At 44.7% G+C, this 26097-nt stretch overlaps 1 protein-coding gene across 3 annotated transcripts; it reads left to right on the top strand.

Moving 5' to 3' along the window:
- The first annotated feature begins 317 nt into the window (after positions 1–317).
- Positions 318–26097, top strand: Lrrc66 (leucine rich repeat containing 66). 3 transcript variants are annotated; one of them, NM_153568.1, is made up of 5 exons: positions 318–348; positions 2729–3208; positions 17091–17260; positions 21788–21977; positions 23876–26097. In NM_153568.1, the coding sequence occupies exons 2-5, from the start codon at positions 2734–2736 to the stop codon at positions 25657–25659; spliced, it is 2619 nt and encodes an 872-aa protein (NP_705796.1). In that variant the 5' UTR covers positions 318–348; positions 2729–2733; the 3' UTR covers positions 25660–26097. The 3 variants fall into 3 exon arrangements, with proteins under 3 accessions (NP_705796.1, XP_006504015.1, XP_006504016.1); XM_006503952.4 differs by lacking the exon at positions 318–348 and adding an exon at positions 2290–2466; XM_006503953.3 differs by lacking the exons at positions 318–348; positions 2729–3208; positions 17091–17260 and adding an exon at positions 20050–20696.

The raw sequence follows: 26097 nt of genomic DNA, 5'->3' as shown, positions 1-26097 counted from the left end.
TTCGTGACTTTATTAATGAGCATCTACATTAGCACAAACACACAGATTCTAAATATGGCTGGAGACTGGAGCATCAAGACCTGCTTATGCGACCTCTCTGCAGGCAGAGGTAGAGAGCCGCCCAATCTCAGTTTAGATTCTCACCTTCTGGGCCTTAGAAGAAGGCTTCTCTCCGAGTGGCCGAGGAAAGGGTGTGGACTCAGTAAGGGAGGAGCCCAGAGATGAAAGGGTTGGGCTGGCTGCAGAGCTGGGTAAGGTGGGCGGAGTCTCAAGGGCACAGATTTAAAATCCTCCCCTGGCTGGATCAGCTGGAGACAGACCAGTTAGAAACTACCTAAGGACCCTCAGGTAGGCCCCCGGAGCAGCGTCCTGCCCTTCCTGGGCCTCATTTCCGGAAGGGCTTCTATCCACTGTTTCCCCTTTCTTTTTCCAATTTCTTAGAGAAGAATTCATCTTTTCTCTACTTCCGTTTTTCCTGTTACCTTCTCGGTCTCACTCCGACTACACGTTCTCCAGTTATTTCTACTTCCTCACACTTCAACCCAAACGAGTCTCAAAAGTCAATTTCTACTTAATTACCTGTACTTTCCTCTGGAGTTCTCCCGTTTGTGGGGTTTGGTGGTGGTGGTGGTGGTGGTGGGTGGTTTGGGCTTTTGGGTTTTTGTTTTGTTTGTTTGTTTTCTGGGTTTTGTTTTGTTTTGTTTGTTTTTTGTTTTTGGTTTTTGGTTTTTTGGTTTTTACCTCACATAGACATTTGTATGTAATATAATGCTTCTTTTCATCTCAGACATAAAATTATACTAATCTGCCTGTTTTTAGTGCAAATCTATTCACGTATCAATCTCTTCACCTCGAAAAAGGCCAGACTATAAAAACCTTTCATTTATATTCCATTTTAAAAATGTATGTTTGAACCCCATTTTTTTCTTCAGAGTTGAAAGAATGTGCATAAGTATGATCGCTGTAATTTTTTTGCTACTATTACATTAGCTTGACGTCCAGTTGTATGCACAATGATTGCAGCGTTGGCATCAAAATAAATCTCTCTCTGACCAAGAAAATGAATTCAGCTTTTGGTATTGCGTAAGGGGCATACTATAATTTACTCCTTGCCGTAGGTAGGGCACCTTTGCAGTTTATGTACCTAAATTTAGATGCCCTCTGAGAGATGGGAGAGTTGACCTTGCATGAAACAAAAGTTTAGAAGTTGCAGTGAGAATGTCCTTCATTCTGTGCATTCATTCATGCAGAAAGCATAGCCAGTGACAGGCTCCAGAGCCTTAACTCTAGGAGGCACACGGGGGGGGGGGTGGGGGGGGGGCTACTTGCTCTCCTTTCCCTTTTGTGCTAACAATGTGTGATGGCATTGACATTCTGTCAAGCTGAGTGGAATTGAATGCATTCACTCAGTAGTTACTGAAAATATCGGGAAAGCAAAGGCGAAGAAAGCATTGGCTACTGTGAGAAAGGCAGGCTCAGACCCTACAAATTGAGATGAGACTTGACGGATGTGCACTCTTCAGACCGTAGAGGGGAGTGGCATTGACCGTGGGTTAGAGGCAGACGCAAAACTCATTTTACTGTGAGGTAGACACATGCATCCCTAGCCCAGGCCACGGCTTGCCGTTGCCCTGCAAGGGCCTCATCAAGGTAGCTGTGGTATAGAAAGTTCTGAATGCCTACCTTGGGAATTTGGACTATAGGCAATTAAAGAAACACTTAAAATTTTCGAAGGAGAAAAAAATGCATATGGAAAATAATATTGGGGGTAGAATGATCCCTGGAATTACCTATGATGCAGAGGAGAGTGGGCAGGAGGGCAGGAAGCTCAGCAGAGCTATTCTAGTATTTCAGACGTGACAGTGAGACCAGGCAGGAATGGGTGATTTGTGGCTGAGAAAAATTGTTTGTATTCTGGTTTTGTCTTTGCAGGGTTTAGCGCAGAGCAAATCTCACAAATCCATTTCCCCCACCTCTTGCAGGTGCTTTCTTGCATGCATACTGCCTTTGTAGCGTGGGCACACTGCTTTCAAAACCTACAGTTGCTTCCCAAGAGTGGGGTGGGGGTGGGGGAGTAAAGACTCACCATTTATTTCTATATTGTATGACATCTCATGGCTTGGGTGCAGAACGCCCTTTTCATGACCATTTTTATTTACCTTGTGTACATTTTAAAAGGGTTTAAAATTGTGTGAAAAGTAGCAAAAGCCATAAACATAAAGTTTGTGGCTCTAGTGAGGACAGACTCCAGTGCCTGGCCTGTGATCGCACTTTCTGTTCATTTGTGAGGTTCCTGCTTTAGTGAGGCTGCCGTCATTCATGGTATAAACCACATGACGGTTGTTCTAGATAAGCATAGCAGACTTTGCCCAATGCTGGTGACACAGAGCTGAGGCTTTGGCAGGAGGAAGTTGGACTCACTAGAGAGCAGACCACAGGCTGGAGGATACTGGGAAGGCAGAGGAGGTAAGGCTTTGGTCAATGTGGATTTCATGAAGACAGAGGGAGGTCTTTCCATTAAGCGTGCACCGTGTCATCTTAGTCTACAGTTACACCTTTCCAGTAGTTTCTTTTCAGAACCCAGTTTCTAAGAACTCAAATGTTCACTTCGGTTGATAATTAAGCATGTTTTCTAAATCTTCAATTAGAGAGTCAATTTCCTGCTTTTGATTTGCTGTTTCCTTTTACACGTTATTTTGAACGGCCTGATTTGCTTATCTTTTTCCAGGCATTATGAGAGACTTCTACGTCAGAGTTACTATCCTAGTTACAGGTCTTTGCTTTGTGGAAACAGTGACAACCCCATCAAGAAAAAGCAGCGTTTCCTTCAATCCCGAGTACCAGAGGAATGGGGACCTTCTGGTAAACTGGTCTTCTATAAGACACGTGTCACAGAACACAGACGCCATGGATAGAAGTTTCTACTTCTTTAGAGTTCTCTTCCAGCCTCACACACAAAAAGAACGGCACATAAAACCTCCGGACCGCACTCACCATCGCATATCGAAAGTGACCCTCGACCCTCTGGCGCATTTACATGCTTTGGAGATACTAAACCTCAGCAACAAAGCTATCCACTACTTCTCGCTGGATCAGCCCCTGCCTCCTTCCTCACACCAAAAGCGCCACGGAGGCCACTCCCACAGCCGGCTCCCCAGGCTCCAGGTGCTGATCCTTCAAAGGAATCAACTCAGTGGTACTCCTAAAGGTGAGCAATGTGAAAGGATACACGAGACAGAGAAAGAATATGTGGGGCACGGGTGTTTTATGTCAACAAGGGTTCTGTGTTTATGTTCAGTTACAAGGGAGCGGCTGAAAAAGCAGAGTGGCGACCGAGCAAATACAATAAAGGCAAGAGGCACTGCCTACCAGAGTGGAACTTTCAATTAGTGCCGCATAATGTCCCACTTTTCCACTCGAATTAATAGTGTATGAGTTTGTCAAGAAACACCAAGGCATATCTAGATGCTGGATCTCTGATATTTTAGGTTTTTGCAGTTGCTTGCTTGTTTGTTTGATGAGCTAGAGTCTCACTCTGTAGCCCAGGCTGGCCCTATGTAGACCAGAGATCTGCCTGCCTCTGCTTCCCAAGTGCTGGGATATGCATGAGTACCACCACGCCTGGCTACACTATCTTGTTTGCTATATATATTTACTAATATGTGCAAGCAGTGAGAAATAATGAATACAGGTATTTTTAATATATAACAATTTAAATTAAACATGTTACCATATTTACAATTATTTTTCTTTTTAAAACGTATCTTGCCCTTTTAGTTGTCCTCCAAATGTAGATCAGGAATATCTCAATATGATATAGTCGCAGGTAAAACTTCCTAGTATGAAACCAAAACCAGAATGTCTTGCGGCAGCTTAACCTGGGCCCTGGAGATGCGCCCTGCAGGTTTCTGGGACAAGGGAGTTTCTGATTCAGAGCCCCAAGGAGGGTCTTTTCAGGGGTACAGAAAACAGCCTCACACCAGCCCTCCTCTTCCCACCCCAAGGCCTGCTCCTCAGCTGGGGCAGAATTTTAGAGAACATCCCCCATCAGACCTTCAGTTTGGAGAAAAGCCTTCCCTTTGCGCTTCTTCAAAGCCCCTTGAGAAAAACCCTGGCGATTCCCTGCTCTCTGCCTCAGCTTTCCCTGGGACTAACTATAGCACAGCCCTGCCTTCTCCTCGAGTGGAGAGAAAAAGGAACTGGAGACAGGGACGCAGGAGAGGGGGAGACAGCTCACAGGATCAGCAGGTGAAAAGAAGTGAAAAGATCTGACCCTCCCTCCTGGGGACAGATGTGTTCTCCAGGGAGTTGGGACCAATGGTAAACTTATAGAGGGAACAACAGAAAAATAAAGCAAGTCACTCCTGCCTCTGGAATTCTGTTAGAACTCTGGCAAACGATGCCTTCAAAACAGGAAGGATTCGACACCGCACACGTAATGTGTGGATCTGACTGGACATCATAGTCATTTTATCCAGTCCGTTCGTGATGTGAGCTCACGGCCTGCTGTCCACATACACTTGAAGTTTGCCCCAGATTGGTGCCCTGAAACACCCCTTGCGGTTCTCCGATTCTGACTAGGGTAGGCCACACAACCTTGAATCCCATCTCCGAGGGGAGGAGTTAGTGAGACGCGCAGCTTGGGGTGTGTCCCAACTTCCGACCTGCCCTTTTCTCTTGCTTTTCTGCTCATACGTCTAATGATAACGTCTAGATAATGCAGATGCTCCCTGGTCTATAGTCACCATAAATCCATCACAGGTCACAAATACCGCAAGTCAAAAATGCATTTATATACACCTCTTGGAGTTCCAATAGTAAATGACTCCCACCAAAGACCCATGTGTTTGAACACTTGGGTCCTTTGGTGACACTGATTGAGAAGGTCACAGAAATTTTTAAAGAAAACAAAAATCTTGCTGAAGGAAGCACATCACTGGGGCGGGGTTTAGGTTTCTTGCCTTTCTTTCAAAGCTTGGATGCCAGGTATTCAGCCCGCTGCCTGCCTGTGGCCACGCCCCCTCCCCCAGCCTCAGTGAGCTCCAGCCCTGTGGAACTGTGAGCCAAATCCCTTTTATCCTTACGTTGGTTTTACTAAGATAGTTTATCACAACAACAGAAAAGAAACTAACCAGGTACATAATCCACCAGGCATTGATGCTTGGCCCACCTTCCCTTAGACCTTCTCAGGACACTTATATTAGCAGGTAGCTTGAAGAAAGCCATGGAACACAAAGTCCGTTTTCTGATAAAACGTTGGGTAGATATCTCATGTAACATCGAACACAATACTGAATGTGTGAACCAGTGGTCGTGGGACACCATTGTAAATAATAATAATAATAATAATAATAATAATAATAATAAAGTATCTCAACTCATCATAAATCAAAAACGCCAGAAGCTTTATTCAAATTGTTAAGGTTCAGTGTAAAGGTTCCTTCGTGCCTCTGCAATGTAATAAGTCACGCTCAGTACATGGCAGCAATTAAGAGACATAAAGATAGTTTGGAAAGCTGAAAATGATCTGCAAATATTCGGTTTTATTGCTCTCTTGGCACAGATTGAAAACGACAGCACACTTAGAAATAGATGATTCATTTGCTTCTCTCTAAACCTTCAACTGTCTCTTAAAATGTTCAATAGTTACTGTCATGAATGGGATCCATAACCCACTCTAATTCATGAGCAGAGTGCTGTGTGTGTCTGCTTAACTGTGCTTTACTGGTCCCGAGCAGTAATAAATGAGAAACACCGCAGAAGGCAGCTCTCAAGCAACTAGCTATGTAGCGTACGCGGCTTCATAATTTGTGACATGTGTCTTTAAATAGTGCCTGTTTATATGACACTCAGAAAAGCCCATTATTATAAAGTTACAGCATCACACACTGATTAATCTATTGTCAGGTAATCTTGTTGAGTCAGCTATGATGTCACCAATAAGCTTTATATTGAGGAAACACCCTGATCAGGTGCTGGTCAATACAACAGAGAAGCCAGACATTAATTTAACCTTAATGATACTTCTACCTACCATTCAGAACTTTCGAATAGCTTAACTTAATTAACTTTTAAAAAGTTAAGTAGTAACGTTTAATAGCCTGAAAATCAGCACGCTGGTTTTTATATGACTCTAACATAATACCTGAGATGAACAACTTACAAAGAAGAAAGTTTTAGGTCACAGTTTGCAGCCCGTGGCAGCTGGTTCTGTTGCTCTGGGACCTGTTTTGAGCATCACGACAGAAGCCCTTGGTAGAAGTGTCTGACCTCGTGGCATCGGGCAGTGAGGGAGCACAAGAACTCCACATTAGCAGTCCCATTAGGGGCATGTCCCCAGTGGCCTCAAACCCCAGGTGAGCACCATCTCATCAAGGTTCCCCTTCCTTTCAGTAGCTCTGAGCTGGGGGCTAAGCCTGTAACAATGTCGTCTTGGGGCACATACCCAGGCCACAGCAATGGTACTTTAGAGGTTTAAAGCAATGGGGTCAGCCTCTAAGTTCCTCACCAAGTGGTATTTTCAAAGCTGTACGGAGTGAAGATGCCGGGGCAAACGCCTCTCTGTGGTTCCAGGGAAGCTGACAGGTCAGACTCGTGTCCTTACGTTAGGGCCCACTCCCACCCCAAACCAGAGGGCTGCAGTGAGATAAGAGCTGACATTAGAAATGAACAGAATTGAGCAAGAAAGAAAATGCAGGGTCTTATAAAACAAAAGCTTTCTGTATTCTTTTACCCACAGGATTTGGATTATAGAAATATAAATAACCATTGTTCTCAAAATCAAAAGTTTCTAAAGACATAAAATATATGGACAACATTAAGCTAAGAGGACAAGACTTTGTGTCACTTATACACCTTCATCACAGCAAGGGAGAACATACTGAATAAAATGCCTCACCTTGGATCATTTTAGACACCACTCCAGTTTTTAGTACTTGGAACATGAAGCCATAATGTCAGAATGGCCTTGTGCTATGTTATCTCATGAGCACTTGGAAAAGCATGCAGAAGTTCATAGTTCAAAGACACTGAGGTGGTGGCTAGACTCCAGTCTCCACCCTTTTACTTACTGACCTGCATGTAATTTCCAGGAAATAGTAGGACTGTCTCTGGCTACTTAGATGCTGGATGATTCAATTCCATTCCTTCCTAGCCTAGGTAATCATCAGAATGAAGTTCTGTAGTTAATTCCATTTCCTCAAAGTCACTTCTGAGTTTTCCTCTCAGCATCGAATGTTCCTCTCTGAAAACATGGAATCTAACTGTGGCAGGATGTCCCAGGGCCAAGGCAGGATGTCCCAGGGCCAGCCAGCACAGCACAGCTTTGTTCACTCTCCTACCCATCATCAGCAGCTCAAATAAGGAACACATTTTTCCCCACTTAGAAATGCACCCTGGAAACATAGATGGGCTACTCTAATCGCCTAACTCTATCTTGGGAGATCCTACTCAGACAAGATCATTTGTAAAAATCATACCAGTACCTTAACAAAACAAAATTTGAATCTCCTAAAGTTGGAAGAGGTTCCTGATACTAAATGCCATATCACATGAAACTCACCCTTCTTGGGAAACCTTGGGGTGGCTTTATAAGGGAAGTTGAATTAAATGTCTTACTGCATTCTGTTTACTTACTGACCATGAACAACTCACTTAACATAAGAAAGTCTTATCTCTGAGAATGAAGTGTATACAGGGTCGTAAAGATCATACACACTGTGAAAAGACCGGAATACAGAGTGACATCATATAAAATAGCTTAGCACTGTTTGCTCCCTATTTTTTTTTTTAGTATGGAATAGAGTTTATTTAGGGCATGGGGGAGTTGAGGGGATAGTAGAGACAGAGAGAAAGAGAGAGGGAGAGGGAGAGGAGGAGGGGGAGGGGAGGGGAAGGGAGGAAAGGGAGAATGTAGAGGGAGAGGGAAAATGTAGAGCGAAAGAGAATGTAGAGGGAAAGGGAGATGGAGAGAGAGAATGTAGAGGGAGAGGGAGAAGAAGAGGTAGAGAGAGAATGTAGAGGAATAGAGGAGGCCGGCCATGAACACATAGAAAGGGGGGGGGGGGGAAGAGAGCCAGAGATCGTTTGCTCCCTTTGGCGCTGATGGATAGCCCTGTAGCTCTTACTGTGGGGCTCACCCCAGTCTCTTCTGTCCTTGTTGCTTCTTTGATCTCAGGTACAGTTGAATATTAAAAGTTAGTCAGACGATCCGCAGATGTTCAAGATCTGTGCGCAATTCAGGGTACTTCTCAGCTGCCATGTTGCCGTGTTCACGTTTGTGTGGGCCTGCATAGTGTTAGAGGCCGCTACCCTTGCTTGTTCGAAGCATTCTTGTGCTCTGATGGTAAGCCATTCTGACCTGGGAAGCAAGCCGTCTCCCCTCTCCAGATAGGACGGAGCCATCACCACAGTGTCGCTTCTCCACACCCTCTGTGCTCTCTGCTCCCCCCAACTCGAGCAAACGCTGGTTTCCCTCCTGCATTGTAAGCTCACATTTATATGGATGGAGTCATACAGTAGAGATGGAGCTTGATTTACGCTGGTTCAAACTGAATGTCTCTTTGGTTTTACAGTGATGACAGAACAACGCACAGTCAGTGGAAACTGGACTTTGTAGAAAATTATTTAAATCCTGGCCCAGGGTTTCCTTCCCCACCTTTGTCACTGAGTTCCCAGATAAAAACCACACACATAGCCTTTATATTTTTAATAAGCCTCAAGCAGCACAATAGCTGGGCAGCTGTCCATAAACTACCCTTTATATTATTAGATTTTACTTTCCTATTGGTAAACCCAGAGCTATTACTTACCAGTTCCATCTGGACTGCCCTTAACTCCAACTGGGCAGCCCTCAGGGCCATGCTATCTTGACTCTTCTCCTTCCCCTTGTCACCTTCTTCTTCTTTGTGGTTCCAAGCCCAGGAAACCTAACCCTCACCTATGTCTCTTCTGCCCAGTTATTGGCTGTGGGCATCTTTATTCACCAATCAGGATTAACTAGGGACAGGGTCACAGGAGCTACGTGCAGACTCCAGGTCTTGGGGGCCTGTGTTTAACATTCAATAGACAGTAAAAGACAAAGCCTAAACATGCTTTGCATTTTATTTTTGTTCCCCTGGGACCTTTGATACATAATATATAGTTTTGTTTGACACTAGACAGTGGCAGAGTCATGGCTTCCAATCAGCCTTTTGATGGTGAGGGTAAATAGCCAGTGACCCTGTGCACTGCATATTAAGCTGTTAGTGTTTATAATATTAATAATTTAATATTTTGTTTGGTAGGTTAGTTATTATATTAAAGTCACTTTGACATCATATTTTTAGCCTATGATGGGTTTATTGAAATGGATGATCATTATACATCATGGAGCATCTGTGTGTGCTTTTGTTTCAGTCCAGCACCTTTATTTCAGTGTAATTATCTTGGTGTCTACTCATGTTATCATAAATAGTAAATTCTTGTTATTTTTTTTATTGATGAGTAAAAGTTGATCATTGACCTGTTGGCAGATAGGCAACGATGGGGGAGGGGCTAAACACTGCAATGAAGTTGGGTGGAGAGAGATAAACTACTAGATAGACACTCATCGAAAGAAAGGGAAAGTATTCGTGTGTGTGTGTGTGTGTGTGTGTCTGTGTGTGAGATATAGATATAGATGTAGAGATAGATAGATAGATAGATAGATAGATAGATAGATAGATAGATTGATTCTGGGTATTTTCCTCTATTGCATTCCATCTTAATATGTTACGTGTATATGCATGAGGTATGCATGTGTCTATGTGAATGCATGCTTGGACTATGTGTATGCAGGTATATGCGCGTGTATGTGCATGCATGTGAAGGCTGGAGTTTGCCACTGAGTGTTGTTCTAGTTTTATTTCGTTGCTTTGATTAAAAATAAACAAAAACAAAAACAACAAAAACCCTACCAAAAGTGACCTGAGAAAGAGAGGTTATTTGGCTTAAAATTCCAAGTCACATTCCAACACTGAAGAAGTCTGGTAGGAAGACAGGGCAGAAATCCGAATGCAGACACCATGGAGGAATGAATGCTGCTGGCTTCAAGGCTTGTCCTTAGCTAGCTTCCTTACATGAGCAACAATCACCTACCCAGGAAATGGTGCTGCCAAGAATGGTCTGGACTACCCTATAACAAGCAAGATAATCCTTCACAGACCTGTCCACAAACCAACCTGATCAGACAGATAACCAATTCAAACCCTCCTAGGATGTGTCAAGTGGGCAGCTAATGCTAAGTGTGACAAGTGACTTCCTTGAATGATTTCCACCTTCCACTAAGGCAAGGTCTTTCACTGAACCTGGCGTGGGGGTGGGGGGGGTCTGTTTTGGCTAGTGTACCTAGCCAGCCTGCTCCAGAGATTCTGACTCTATCCCCTAGTCGCTGAGTTTGTAGGTGGCCTACCACCACCACCTGACTTCTTTCATATGAGGGCCAAAGTCTGGTCTTCATGGTTATATGATACTTTACCCACTGAGCCGTATTTCCAGCCCTCCACCTTATTTTTTGAGTCTGTGTCTCTCACGTAACCTAGAGCTCACCATCTTGGCTAGATGGGACGGCCAGAAGCTCCCAGAACGCACATGTCTCTGCCTCTTTGCAGTGGGGTTCCAGGCTCACACTACCATGCACGGCTGTCATGAGAGTGCTGAGAGTCTCACACTTTCACAGAAGCTCTTTATCCCCTGAGCCACCTCCCAGCTCAGAGAAGTCACAGTGATTCCAGACAAAAGCCTCAGAATGAGAAAATTATCAGGATAAAGTAGAGTACTACAGAGTGATAAGGAAGCTAATTCTTTAAAGATAATAATAACCTGTAATAATCCTACATAAATGTTCTTAATAATGAAACATATGGATACTTGGGGGGGGACATAGTTCAACATTTCCTCATCAATAAATCAAGGAGACAAGCTATCAATAAGACTCTAGCTGAAGTGATAGTCTAATCAAAACGCTTGATCCATTTGGCATATATAAAATGATCCATCCAGAATTAGAGTGATAGATAGCTCATAGGTTAAGGGCCCTGTTGTTCTCACAGAAGACCTAAGTTCAATTCCCAGCACCTGCAATGGCAGCTCATAACCATCTATAACTCCAGTCCCAGGGGACCCGACATCTTCTTCTGACATCCACGCGCATCAGAAATGCACATGATGTGCATAGACACACATATACACACACACAGAGGGAGGCAAAAAAAATCATACACATAAAATAATAAAATAAGACAGCAGTTGGTATCAGAGACCCTGAGGTATTGCCCTGATCATGCTGTTTGTTGGAGGAAGATGGAAGACTTTAGGACTTTGTGGACATTCTAAATAGGGCTAATCCTATTCTAAATGGACAACCCTAGCAAGAACACAGAAGACAGTGCTAGGGGAAACTGTGGGAGCCCAGCTCAAGACGTTTCAGAAGGGAAGGATGTTAGTAAGCAGCTTAGAGACCATTGTGATATTTTGGCAAATATGTGGCTACTTTTTGCCCTTGTCCAAAAAAAAAAAAAAAAAGAATCTGCCTTAGTCTAAACCGCATCATTTTGGATTAATGGCCTTGGCAGAAAAGACTTCAAGACAGCCTAGTATTGACTATGTCACATAGTTACTAGTGGTGACTCTTATGCAAATCTGCAGTGAAAAAGAGCACATGGGACAAGGAGAAATGCAAAACGCACACTTTGAGGAGAAAGAGAACACCAGGAAAGGTAATGGAGCTCGGAGCTCGATCCATGCTCAAGGAGATCAAAGGTTCAGAGAAAACCCTGATGCTGAATGGAATAAAGGAAGTGGTGGCCTCGGGGCAAGACCCTACCCAGTTCAGCTTTCAAGTTATGACAAAGAATTAAAGGAAAGTTTCAGCTGTAAAGCCGACCATCCACAGCAGGAAGCTGCTGCTGCTGCAGATGTCATTGAACAAGGGGCCACGTTCCAGCCCCAGCAAGCAGCAGAACTTATTAGCTTTGGCCATGTGGTTTTGGCTTTAAGAGTCAGGGATACAAGAAAGAAGTTATGGGATCTTCCTCTGCAGCTAAGGAAAGCCGCTAAAGCCAGGTGGGCGTCAGGGATGTCCCTGCACCGAGGCCCAGGGATGAGATTAGGTGAGGCTGTGAGAACAAAACCTTGGTTTCCTTGGAGACCCCAAGACGTTGGAGATGCCAGAGTCATCGTGGGATACACGCCGAGGAAAGCTGCTAACAGGGAGTGGAAACAGCCCGAGAGAAAGCAGTATGTTGCAGTCAACAAAGATAAGAGAAGTTAGAGATCTGAGGAGCCCTTGACATGCTGAGTTTGGAGTTTGCCGGGCTGGTTCCGGGTCTTGCTTTGGTCCAGTACTTCCTCACTGTGTTTCCCTCCCTCTCCTTAGGAATGGCGATGTGCCATTGAATCCTGTGCCATTGAATGCTAGAATTGTGTGATCTGACTTTTCATTTTGATTTGACAGGGGTTACAGTTAAGAGATTGCCATGAATCTCAGAAGAGATTTTGAATTTTGGATTTTCAAACAGTACTGAGACTGTGACAGATGATGGAGATTTTGAAGTTGGACAGAATGCAGTTTTGCATTATGATAAGACTATAATCCCACGGGGACCTAGGAGTAGAATGTGGTAGGTTGAATAAGAATGGCCCTTAGGCTCATCTATTTGAATGCTGGGTCTGCAGGGAGTGGCTCTATTTGAAAGGATTAGAAGGTGCAGTCCCGTTGGAGAAAGTGTGCCACTGGAAGTGGGATTTGAGGTTTGAAAAGCCCATGGCAGACCCAAGTCCTTTCTGACTGTAGATCTGGATGTAGAGCAATCAGCCACTTCTCTAGCACTGTTCTGGAATTCACACTGCTCTACTCCCTGCCATGATAATGAAAGACTAAACCTCTGGAACTAGAAGCCAGCCTCCAATTAAATGCTTTCTTTTATAAGCATTTCTTTTTTATGTTGCCATGAGCATGATGTATCTTCACAGCAATAGAACAGCAACTAAGACACCATTGAGTTCTTAAAGAATCCCGTCTTCTCCCCTTTTTACACTCAAGTTCTTTCGGTATCTGCTCATGTCGGTTTTGTTGTTGTGCACAGTTTTGAGGCACAGATACAGGGACATGAATAGTTAAGAGATCTGAGTTTTGACCCAGATCCTTCTACCCTGTCACTGGAAAAGTTCTTGCCTTGGTGTTTTGTTTGTAAATAGCAAGAAGCCCCGGGACTCCGTAAACATTGAAAGTGAAAGATTTTTGAAGTGCTTGGAGTATAAACAAGTGCCCAATTAGCTGGGCTGTGGTGGCTGGCACACACCTTTAATCCTATCACTCAGGAGGCAGAGGCAGGTGGACCTCTGAGGTTGAGGCCAGCCTGGACTACAGAGTGAGTTCCAGGACAGCCAGAGCTATACACAAAAACCCTGTCTTGAAAAAGGAAAAAGAGTGCACAGTTAACAGGACCTTCAAATACTTTTTTTCCTGTCCTTCAAAGCTCTTCTTCTACTGAGCTTTTAGAAACTTACTCAGTTCAGTTAAGCATTGGGATATTTTAGGAAGCATGAATTCACATTTCTAAATAGGCCAGACAAGCACAAGAAATGTCAGAGAACCTGTGGTGCTCTTCCCAACGCTGCCTTACATGCCCCTCCCAGTCCCATATGTTTGCACATTTAAATATGGAGGAATATCCTCTGCATGAAGAAATGTGTTCTCTTTAAAGGTTGTGTTCAACTCTAGAGGTTGTTGACAACTAGCCTTCCTTCTCAGTTCAAATGCCTCTTGGCACTTGTAATAGAGCAGAGAAAGAGCTGAGTGAAGAACTGGGAAGAGTTGGGAGAAGGGACACTGGCATCCCAGAACAGAGGGCATTACACAGGGACTCCAGGCACAGACGTTTACAAAGTAATACACTATTTCACACACATGTGTGCTAAGTAATACCAGCTTTGGCTCTCTCTCGTCACTTTTTGATATAGTTTTCTTGACCAATTCTCATTCTCTCTCTCTCCCTCTCTCTCCCTCCCTCCCTCCCTCCCTCCTTCCCTCCCACTCTCTCTCGCTCTCCCCCTCTCTTTCTCTGTCTCTGTCTCTGTCTCTGTCTCTGTCTCTCTCTCTGTCTCTCTCTGTCTCTCTCTCTCTCTCTCTCTCAAGTTCAAAGAAATGATAGCTTTCTACAAGCTCATGCTCCCATCTAAAGCAGGCAGCCTTTAATCAGTTCCAGCCTAGTGTCTTACACAAGCCGGAATTCCTAATCTTTCCAGAGAAGCCAGAGACAACGATTTCATACTGATTCCTTAATGTTAGCTAAATACTTTTGGATCTCTGTGTAAGCCAAATACTATATCCCAAGCAGCACAAGAGTTCACAGCATTCTGCTCACGGAAGATTTGATCATTTGATAGTCAGGAGGACAAGCAGTCAATTGTATAGAGGTGTGGTAGACGATGAACCATTCTGTCTAACAAATAATGTTTCTTGTCTACATGTCTTATTCCACCATACTAAGCTTCCAGGATAAGGATTTGCCATCAGCACCAAGAGCCTCCATCATAATCTTTTGATACATTTATTAATTTAAAGTTCTCTTGCTTAATCTATGCAACTCAATTAAACATATGACTGCATGGTACAGACATTTTTGTCGTGAGAATTCTAAAATTTTGGTGTCTTTAAAAAAGAGAACTATTATAAGGATATGTTTTTGTTTTGATCCCAAGTGTGGGGATATGGGACTGCTTCAGACCGTCGGTAGCAGCTGACTATGATTTGCCTTGTGCTCTAACAGAGCACAGAGGTGTGGTTTGCCAGCTGCCAATAGTTTCTGTGATTGTGTGATGATTGGAATACTGGGAACTTTTGAGAAGGCATAGAAATGCTAGGGCTCATATAGATGGAGTTGTTGGTTGTTGGTTGTGGGTAGGGTTGGTTGCAGCTTGTTATTAGTCATGCTCAAAGAAGAAACAAGAACACAAAAAATGTTAGATTCACAGATAAATCTCTCTCTCTCTCTCTCTCTCTCTCTCTCTCTCTCTCTCTCCTATCCTTCTTTCTCTGCTCACTAAAAGATTGCAGTGAAACTGGGGAGAGGGATAAAGGGTGGAGGAAAAAAAAGAACCCACAAAGTAGCAAAGCCCAGCTACATATTTCAGTTATGTTACCCTCTCTCTTCATAATCAGCCTTGTCATCAATACCGTGTGGACAGCAGACAGGAAATAAACCCTCTGGGATGGAACCAACTTGATCTGCTACACAGACGTTAAAGACTGCAGTTTGAGAACAGTGCTGAGAAAATGTGAAATTGCAAGCCCCTCCCTGGGAGACAGGAATTAAGTTTGCAAGGCTGCTGTGACTGGCACCTCGTTCTCTGTCTAACTTCTCAGTGCCAACCGGAACGTCTACATACTTCCCAGAACAGAGTGAAACAGGAAGGCGGAGGCTAGACCTCCGTCTGATTCTTATGCTGGAAAGCAAAGCCCACCTGCAATCTCTTTACCTTAAAAAAAAAAATCTAAGAATAGTTAAGAATAGCTATAATACCAATGATACAGTTATGAGAATGGATGTGGATAAAAACAAAGATGTGTGTGTGGGGGACGTGGAAGTACAATCAGAACCGGTGGTGAGAATTTTGGTTTGTTTAAAAATGCAGATATGTTCTGTGAATATGTTCTTGTCTTAATCCTAGGTGTGGGATAAGAGGCTGCTTCACAGCAGGTGCTTACGATTTGTCTCGTGCACTAGCAGGGGTGTGATTTTTACCAGCTACAGATAGTTTAATTCTAGGGATTCTGGAGAGGCTATAAATGGGAGAGCCTGTGGCGTCTGCTGCCCCTCTGCTCAGGGTCTCTGCTGCTGGAGTTTGTCAAGCGGTCCCGAGCGAAGAGCTGAGAGGGAGAAGTTGGGGAATCTCAATGAAGACTGGAGTGGCCCCAAGAAACTCCAAATCGCTAATCAACAGGAAGTAGTCTAGAGAGTTCCATGCCCCCTTTCCCCTCTAACATTCTCCCTCTCCTAGCTAGCGTTGGAGGGTTGGAAGGGACTAGGGTGAGATAAAGGTTGGAAAGGAGGTAGCGGTATAAGAGCCAATAAAATAGCTTTAAAAAAAATAGCCCCTGCAATAGAACAAATGGGAGAAACGGGGAGGAATGGAGGGTGAATATTCAACATACAGTATACACTTGCACAAAATATATTCCTATGTAATACAGGACCATGCAGAATGAATATATACAATGAGAACCTTTTATTTTTAAAAAGCTTTAAAAACTGAATAAGACAATTTCAAAATTGGAAGAATTCATTTATGTAGTACTAAAGCCTCTATCACTTTCCCTGTCCTACCACGGGGATAGCATTCGGTTTTACTCACAGTTAACCAAATTAGCAAACATCTGTTAATCGCTTCACTTAATCATGGTTTGATTTTTATTTTAAAAAATTGATTCTTAGTTAAAAAGAGCACACACTAGACTACTGAAACAACTCAGCAGGTAAAAAAGGTGACTGCAGCCAAACCTGATGGTCTGAGTTCAAATCCTGGGGCCCCCTGGTGGAAGAAGAGAATAACTCCTGATAGTTATCCTCTACCCTCTGTACATGCACTGCGCCATGAGCATACAAATACACAACAGATAAATAATAAGTGCATGTGTGATAAAAATAGCACATGATCATTTGAAAGAAAGAACCCAAGGAACATAAAGCTGAAAGAGCTTTTTCCATATCCCTCTTCCACTCCCTCAGCCATCTTACACCAGACTGTAATGACTATTAATAATTTGATTCACCTCCTTATTTCTGCCTACTCAAAATACATACCTGCATATGCTTGTAATGTGTATCCCACCAGGAACATTTTGATGATAGTCTATACTACTTTGACTTCGGTTTTTTCCCTTCTTGTTCAATAAGTTCACATGCTAATTGGCCCTGGTCTCTCTTAAGACCACTTATTTTTTTTTCACAGTGTTAATACACTCTGACAACTTCCCACTCGAGAGCCATTAATATCTCCAGTTTTCACTGCACGCCACGCAGCAGCAAATAGCAGCAGTTTAGGTTTTAATCTGCTTTTCCTTTTCACAGGACTGTGGAAGCTGAAGTCATTGCGGAGTCTGGATCTGTCATTCAACAGGATAGTTCACATTGGGCTGTCTGATTTTCATGGCTGCCTGCAGCTGGAAAGCATCTATTTAAAGAGCAACAAGATCTGCACGATTCACCCCAAAGCCTTCAAAGGGCTCAAAAAATTACAGGTTCTAAATTCTATCTTGCAACCGTCTTAGTTATACAGGGTTGTGGTTAACTAGATTCGAGGGCTGTTTCCTTTTAAGAGTGTCTCAGTGTGCAGGGGTGCCGGCTGTTTAAAGTGTGCTATTTAAGACCTCCTGGAACAACTGAAGTCTACTGCTCAAAAAATTAAAGATCGCAACAATGGACATGAACTTAATAAGAATTCTCAGCCAGGAGTCACTTACTAGGCTGAATATGGCTGTGTTGATAAGGCGCCTGCCTAGAGTACCGTGGGCTCTAGGTCCACTCTCCAGCACACAGTATAATCAGGGGTGGGGGCAGAAGCAGGAAGATCATTACAATCAAGATCATTCTCAGCTACATACCAAGTTCAAGGCCAGTGGGTTTAGAAGAGACATTGTCTAAAAGAAAGAAAGAGAGAGAGAAAGAGAGAGAGAGAGAGAGAGAGAGAGAGAGAGAGAGAGAGAGAGAAAAGAAGGAAAGAAGAAAGAAAGAAAGAGAAGGAAGGAAGGAAGGAAGGAAGGAAGGAAGGAAGGAAGGAAGGAAAGAAAGAAAGAAAGAGAGAGAAAGAAAAGTTGTTATATTATTTACCAAATCAAAATCAAATTAAACTCAACTCAAGTTTCCATTGACCAGTTGACAAAGAATTAATTGTGTTCTTTAGGAGTTTGAAGGCAGCCTGGTCTACATAGGGAGTTCCAGGCCAGCCAGGCTCACAGAATGAGATACTGTCTTAAACAAGCAAACAAAGCAACGACACTACCTGCCTGGGCTGCTCCCGGACTCTTGCACAAACTGAGGGGCGCTCACTGCCTGGAATCCAGCCTAGACTCACAACCTCATCCCAAGCAAGTTCCTTAGTCTCCCATCTGTATAATGGCTCCCTGTCAGAATGAGCTTAACTGTGTATGAAACACTTAAAACACCACCAGGTGACTTAAGCTGCTCTCTAACACACAGATCTAACCGTGTTGCTCCTCTCGCTTAGAACCCTTCCAAGACTTTACAGCCAGGGCCTGGCCCCTGCCTGCCTCTCCAGCCTTATTTCAAGGCTGTGCATTGCTGTCCTGCCTGCTTACACCTAGGGTCTCTCCTACCCCGAGTTGCTCCTCCTCTTTACCCAGGAGAGGTAGGGCTGAGTCCTTCCAGCTTTGGTTGAACGTCACTTCCTTGGGGAGTTTTTCCTTAGTCTCTTTTTTTCAGAAGCCTTCACCGTGGCTGCATAGTTAGTCATTCGTGCCTAGCCCCCTCCCCACCAACACCAAAGGGTAATCACGTGCCTACAGAGCGCATGTTATACCTGATTTTGTTTCCTAGAGCTAAGCTGGGTGCATTTGAAAACACCTGTTGAATAAACAGAGGGATGGCTAACGGGAGATGCTCTAGCATAGCCACCTTAGTTGTCTATTGATGTATCACGATTTACCACAGCTTTGGCGCTAACACTGCACATGGAGATCACCTGGCAAAGTCTTTGGGGCAGGGATTCAGACACAGCTTAGCTGGGGAGCCTCAATCTTATGGTCACTCAAGAGACGTCACTGGTGTCATGGCTGGAGTCACACTGAAAGCCTCACTGGTGGAAACAGTCACCTAAGCAAGGTGGACAGGATTGGCTTCCCTCTTGGGAGGTTAGACTGAGGGCTCAGCTCCTTATCAGCTGTTGGGTTAAGTCTGCCCTCAGGTTTCTGCCCTGAAGCTTGTCCACCAGGCTGCCCATGATACACCATCTTTCTTTGGAGATGGTCATCTCTCTGACATTCCCTGCCCTCTGTTTTATGGAGTGTCGTCGTGAAAGCAGCATCCCATTGCTGCTGGTGGAGACGATTGGCTAGAAACCGAATCAAACCTTCCACCCACACTGGAGGGAAGACATTTCTTAAGAGCCCGAATACCAGAAGGTAGGAGCCACTTTGGCTTCTGCCTGCCATGGAGGTTATTAGAGCAGAAAAAAACCCCACTTCACTTGGCTGTGTCCTCCACTCACTTGGCCGTGCTCCCTACTCACTTGGGTGTGCTCCCTACTTCAATGACTGGCAGGTTGTGAAGCTAACATAACTGGCATGTACTGGTTACGGGCACATCTATAAGTGGAATTTGTCCTGTGTGTTCCCTCCTGTATATTTTATTGTGCTTTATGAGTCTTCGAAGCTCAAGGTTTTAAAAAAAAAACAATTAGCATAGGCAAGTTATAAATCAGCTCTGAGCATGTCGGGGGTGGGGGGAGCCATAATCCACAACTCACCAGACCAGGGAATCCTACCCCAGTCCTGTGCTTGGCATTCCCTTCTGTGCGGTTGGCAATAGCTCCAAATACTGGCGGTGGACCGTGATGAAGATGTTTGGTACCAGGGAGCTGCATATCACAGTGGTTGGCCTCTCCCCTCCAGAAGATGAATTCCACATCTGCCCTGTTATGTGCATCTTCACGTGGGGGTACCTTCCCAGAAGCCAAATAGATTTTCCAAAACATAAATCCATCAGCATACTTCAATAGGATGAAATAAGTCTCACTGACGTTTCAAATTAGCTTTTCTTAACTTAATCTTATCTTGCTCTTCTTCGACACAGTGATTTGTGCTGTAGTACACTGCCCGCTCTCCCAGCCTTCCCGGAATACATGTACCTTTCAAAGGCTGCAGGGTGGTGATTTCTTTTCCTAAGTTATAATTCCATTTTCATCTTTTCTCAGAAATTACTCTTTCTGAATTACTTTGTTCATTTCCTTTCCTCCAGACTGGCTTTCAGTGCCATGATTTGTAATTTAGAGAGAGAGAGAGAGAGAGAGAGAGAGAGAGAGAGAGAGAGAGAGAGAGAGAGAGAAATACTAAGATGGAAAAATACACTAAGAAGAAAATGCGTGCTCACAGAACATGATGACTCTATGATGCTGAGACCAGGCACCCATGAGAGGAGCTTCTGACCATGGGCAATGCCAGGCCCACGCAAAGTGCATTTCCTCCTCATCCTGACCCCCTGCCTCCCATTTTCAGGAGCCTTCCAGGAGCACCAAGACCGCATAGCTGCTCAGCACAGGAAAATCACCCTCATTAAGTTCATGAAAAACTCAACTCTATTTCTAGTGATTTTGGCTTCCCTCACCTCAAGGATTTGTATGATCTAAGACACCTATTTTAAAAACTGGCCTTGGTCAAGGGGCCAAGGGAAGAGGATTGTCATGAGCTCGAAGCCAGCCTGGATCGTATAGTGAATTGTTGGACCTTTCTTGGTGCACGGGAGAGAATTTGTTGACCTTGGCACAATATTCAACCTGTCTAGTTGTCACACCTGTCCTCTTTTGTTAAAGCAAGGTTTGCATTTTTCTGTTTTCTGATCTTCTGTTCATCTGTCACCACCTGAGAGTCTTCAAATGTCTCCTTCAGACTAATGTGGTCACTCAGAGAAGGTTGTTTTGACGTAAAGACACACAGCTACGAGGTCAGAAAACATTGAAATTTTGTCCTCTAATCCTGTGGCATCTCCTCTCGTTGTAGTTGTAGTTGTTGTAGTTGTTGTTGTTTGAGACAGTCTTACGTAGCTCAGGTTGGTCTCAAACTATTGTAACCTCTATCTTCTGATCCTCCTGTCCCTACCTCCTCAGTGCTGGAATTACAAGTATGTGCTACCACCTAAGACTTACAACTTTCATTCTTTACTGAGTACCTGTGCTAACCCAGACCCCTATACTGACTACGTTCTGTGTGGAATACACTGTGTGGCTTAGCTTCTTCCTCTGTGGGAAAGGGGAACTGTGGAAGCCGTTGGGAGACTCTGAGGTGATACATATAAAGCGCTCAGCAGAATGCCTGGCATACAGCACACCAGCATAGCACTAGCCACTGTCATACCTAACCTAACTTTCTCTGCTACGTCATGCACTGCAGTGTCCAGCTTCACCCCACCCTGCCCTGCCACTTGAGCCACTGACTCACTTCTGTCCCCTGGTTCTGCACACATCTGTAACTCTGCAGGAGAAATGAGTCATCTTGCAGGTACTGAACAGCCAAATACAAATGCACAAAGAGCCATGTGCTCCTACCTGAGATGGTAAATGAACCACAGTTCTCCTGGGTTCCATAGCCTCTTCAATAATAGTCCTCTGCTATTTCCAAGATGATGGTGTTTTGAGAAATTCTTGGCCTGGATGCTACTCTGAACAGTAATAGCATGTGAGTTTGGATTTTAACATACGTAATAACTCATAAGACACAAAGATGATGAAATGTCCAGATGTCTGGAGAACTTTTACAAGCATCTAATGCATGAAGCAATGCTGGGAGTTGGGCTCCCAGAAAGCAAATGAGTTGCAAGACCGCAGAGGCTTTGTGGACAGAGCAGGGTTTTCAGCCCAGTCGCCACTGACTTCTCTACTAGACCTGAATTCGTATTGCTTTTGCTTTTATACACATAGCCATATCTCTGTATAACTCCGTGTGTGTGTGTGTGTGTGTGTGTGTGTGTGTGTGTGTGTGTGTGTGTGTACTACTGTCTCGTGCCCAGACTGACCTAATTTGTTTCTTTTCAAGCAGGTGGTAGACCTCAGAAGCAATGCACTGACCACTCTGGTACCGATTGTGACCATTGCTCTAGAATTGCCCCACCTGGAACTTGGCTTGGCTGATAACCAGTGGCAGTGTAGTGAAAGCAATGTCAACTTCCAAAACATTACCTCTTCATCCTGGAGGGAAATATGGAAAGCCATCTGCAACATGTCTGTGGGTAAGTGAGAGGCATCTCTTTTTCTTCATTTCTGAAATGGTTTCATTTTGACCTGAAGAGTGAATACAAGAAGGCAGTCTCCTTAAATATAGTGACAGTCTCTAGAAAAGGCAAGGATGCTGGTACCTACCTGCCTTAGTCATCGTTCTATTCCTCTGAAGAGATACCATGACCACAGCAACTCTTATAATGGAAAATATTTGATTGGGGTTGCCTCTGTGGTATGGTCTGCTCATGGGAAAGGGATGAAGGACCAGATCAAATATAAGTTTACCTTTGAAATCTCCGTGTGTGTGTTCTGTACATAGAGGTCACACTGTAGAGGTTAGCAAGCATTTGGAATAATGTTTCAGACTTTACAGGCATTTCTTTAAAGTTGGGCGTGATGGACCAAACCACAGTTCCGGGGTTTAGTCTATTATCATTAAGGTGGGAACCTTGTTAGTGTGCAGACAGACACGGTGCTGGAGATGTTGCTGAGAGATCTATATCTGGACCGGCAGGCAGCAGGAACAGAATGCGACACTGGGCCTGGCTTGAGCATCTGAGACCTCAAATCCTGCCCCCAGTGACATACTTCCTTCCACAAGGACACACCTCCTAACAGTGCCACTCCCTATGAGTCTATGGGCACCATTTTCTTTCCAACCACCACACCACCCTCAGCCAGCACAGAACTGGGTCACAGGACAATCACTTCACTGCTTCCCTTAGCTTCTGATGGTTTTCTTCACGTGGTCAAAGACACATACAAATGAATCAGTTCTCTAGCTAGAAAGGAAATCTTGCCTAGAAGCTTCCAAAATATCACAAGTTCATCCCAATTCTCCCAATTCTTTTTTTTTGGGGGGGGCGGGGGTTGGTGTTTTGCTTTGTTTTGTTTTTGTTTGTTTGTTTTTCTGGTTTTTCAAGACAGGGTTTCTCTGTGTAGCCCTGGCTGTTCTGGAACTCACTCTGTAGACCAGGCTGGCCTCGAACTCAGAAATTCCCCTGTCTCTGCCTCCCAAGTGCTGGGATTGAAGGCATGCGCCACCACGCCCAGCTTTAAAGAAATGCCTGTAAAGTCTGAAACATTATTCTAAATGCTTGCTAACCTCTACAGTGTGACCTCTATGTACAGTACACACACATGGAGATTTCAAAGGTAAAGTTACATTTGATCTGGTCCTCATCCCTTTCCCACGAGCAGACCATACCACGGAGGCAAGACAAACTGGGAAGGGTTTATCCCTCTGCTACACTAACTCTCCTGAAAACGATTTATGGGGAAAAAAATTTTTAAAGCCTTAACTCTGACCAATTTGGGTCTATCATTAAAGCAGACTCTAGGCCATAGCTCCCAAGTTAGAAGACAATCATAAAGAGCAGAGGGAACTGATCAGCCAGGACTGGCGTTCTGAGTACAGAGACACAGTTGAATATTTTACTGTTTACCAGAACTGGAGAGCAGTTGCAATACTGATACTACTACAAGCCTATAACAGCTATGGCACGAGACTAAGGCAAGTGCAATAAAGTTAATAGAATGTTCTAGCAAATGCAAAGTAGTTGAGGGCATGGAGGGAGAAGGAGCCATGTGTTAGCCCTCTCATCCTCCTTCTACCTCTATGGGCATCAGTGAGTCAGGAAGCCAGAAACAAACTCCTGAGCCTGTGAATAGCCAGGTTATGTCTCACAGTCTTACAAAAAATGTATACAAAGCCCTATGCACACTGTGACCTTTGAACAGGAATGAATGAGTGAATGAACGAACACATGAATGAATAAAATTGCTCTTCATCTGATATATGCTTAAAAAGATAGCTAGATAAAGGTTGAGAAGGGTTCACAGACGTTCTAAAAGCCTGGGAGTCATTCCAACATCTCCGTCAGTGTGTTTTTCTATCTTCCTCTCACAGAGAACAAGAGGCCAAATGCAGAGACTCACCAGATCAGAAAATCCAGGGATACACACCTTCTTCTGTCTCCTCCAAGTGACTTGAAAAGCCTCATCCAGAGCAAGGCAGAGAGGCCCCAGGCAGGGATGGACATGCACCTTTCTGCTCTGGGGAAGGAGGCGAAGGATGGCTATGGTGATCTCAGAGGGATGTGGCCACAGTCCCCAGTAGAACTCAGAGATTCTCAGGATGAACAGGTCACTGACAGAAAGGATGACAAGCCCCCAGCCCTTGAGCTGGCCATCTGCCTGTCGGTGTTCATCACGTTTGTGGTGGCTTTCTGCCTGGGGGCTTTTGCAAGGCCCTACATTGACAGGCTACGGCAACAGAGATGCTCGAATAAAAGGCCCGGCTCAGATAATGCCTACTCAAACAAGGGCTTCCATGGCGACATTGAAGGTGCTCAACACATGGAGTACCAAGGGACAGATCTACACCAAACTACCCACCACCTACATCTTTCTGAGAACCAGAACCCTTCGTGGGTGGCAGAGCCAATCCCACACAGTGCTGTCCAATCAGAACAGATGCTGGGAAGCAACGGAACAGACCCCGGTCATCAGCAGAGCCCAGAGCAACTCAAGGACAGCAATGAATCAAGAAGTGGAGATAGCATCGTGCTTCCAAGTGGCCCTGTAGCCCATCTTGCGCTCCATGGCCTTCCAAACGCTGATGCACACAAGGCGATTTCACCAGTGCAGCATCACCATGATTTTCTTGAAGAAGCACATTATGACACAGTGGCCCAGGAATATTCTCTCATTGACGATGTGATGGACAGGTCTTCCATCACTGGCCCTCTGGGAACTTTCCCCAGCTCTGTCGAGAGTAGGCGGGATGACCTGCACCCATCACAGCCAAGAGATGTTGTGGCTTCTTTCTCCAAAACTCTAGCACATGCAAACACTAGAGAGGCTGAGGGGAGTATGGAAACGGGGTGCCCTGAACCTTTGGGAGCCATGGACTCACAGATGGGATCTTCTGAGGAAAGGCAAGTGAGCAATTCCATTAGGGAACTGGCCACACAGCAGCCAAGCTTCCAGGGGGTTGATGCTGAGGAGAGACTTTCCCATGTCTACAGCGAGGTCCTACACAATGACCCACCCTCTCTTAGGCCAAGATGGGGCAGTGGCCATTATGTCATCCCTGCTACTGGGGAGCCTGTGGAGAGAGATGCTCCTTTTGACCCTCATTATGACTTGGTGACCAACTACGAGTCTGATTCCGACGAGGGTTCTTTGTTTACCCTTAGTTCTGAGGGTTCTGAAGACACAAGGAGCTTGGCTGAGGAACAGGCATCTGTGGAGAATGATGGGACCAGCCAGCCCCTCCCAAGCAGGAACTTGGGGGAATACAAGGACAGTGTGACATCAGCAGAAAGTGTTGAGGACCTCACATCGCAAAGGATTCCAGAGAAATGTGAAGCGCAGGAAGCTCACCTTAGAAACACTCTTATTTCTGGTCCAGACTCTTGTGTGTGTGAGACAAATCAGGAAAATGACTCTAGCTCCCTTGACCCTGAGAATAGATCAACGTGGCCCCAACTCCCAGGACATAAGTTATCACATCATGAGACTCTGGGCACATATGGTGACATAGAACCCCAGTCTGAGGCAGTAGACTGGCACTACTCCCTTAGAGACCTGGAATCCCCAAATGTAGATAGTTCACCATCACCACCATATTCTGATGAAGATCTCTCAGGTCCTGAGGATCGTGCCCGCAAGAGAAGTAAGCATTGGTAAATGGCAACCTTCCAAGGCTGGGGACAGAGCTCTGTTGGTAGAGCATTTGCTCACCATGCACAAACCCCTGGGTTCAAACCTCAGCACTGTATAAATTGGGCACACTGGCACATTCTGTCAGCCCAGCCCTTGGGAGGCAAAGGCAGGAAACAGGCATGAGACTGAAACAGCTTTTGTGGGGTAGATGATGGAATGCTCTGACAAATGTGGGCTCTATTGCTCCAAGCATCAGCTCGTGAGAGATGTCAGTTCTACCATGACAAGACCCAGTCTCCCACCCAGATTCCAGGATCACACCCTCAACCACAGTTGCTCGAATCTGCACCATCCTGGGACCTAAAAGTCATAATTTCTCTTCACAAATATGAGCTCCAAAATTCACTTTTTTTAGTCAACACTGTCACAGTGTCAACCCAGTAAACCCGTTTATAGATTGTA

Source organism: Mus musculus, chromosome 5, assembly GCF_000001635.26.
Source record: "Mus musculus strain C57BL/6J chromosome 5, GRCm38.p6 C57BL/6J".
Taxonomy (NCBI): Eukaryota; Metazoa; Chordata; class Mammalia; order Rodentia; family Muridae; genus Mus; species Mus musculus.
Note: the sequence above shows the minus strand (reverse complement) of the source record. Positions and strands in the feature narration are given on the sequence as shown.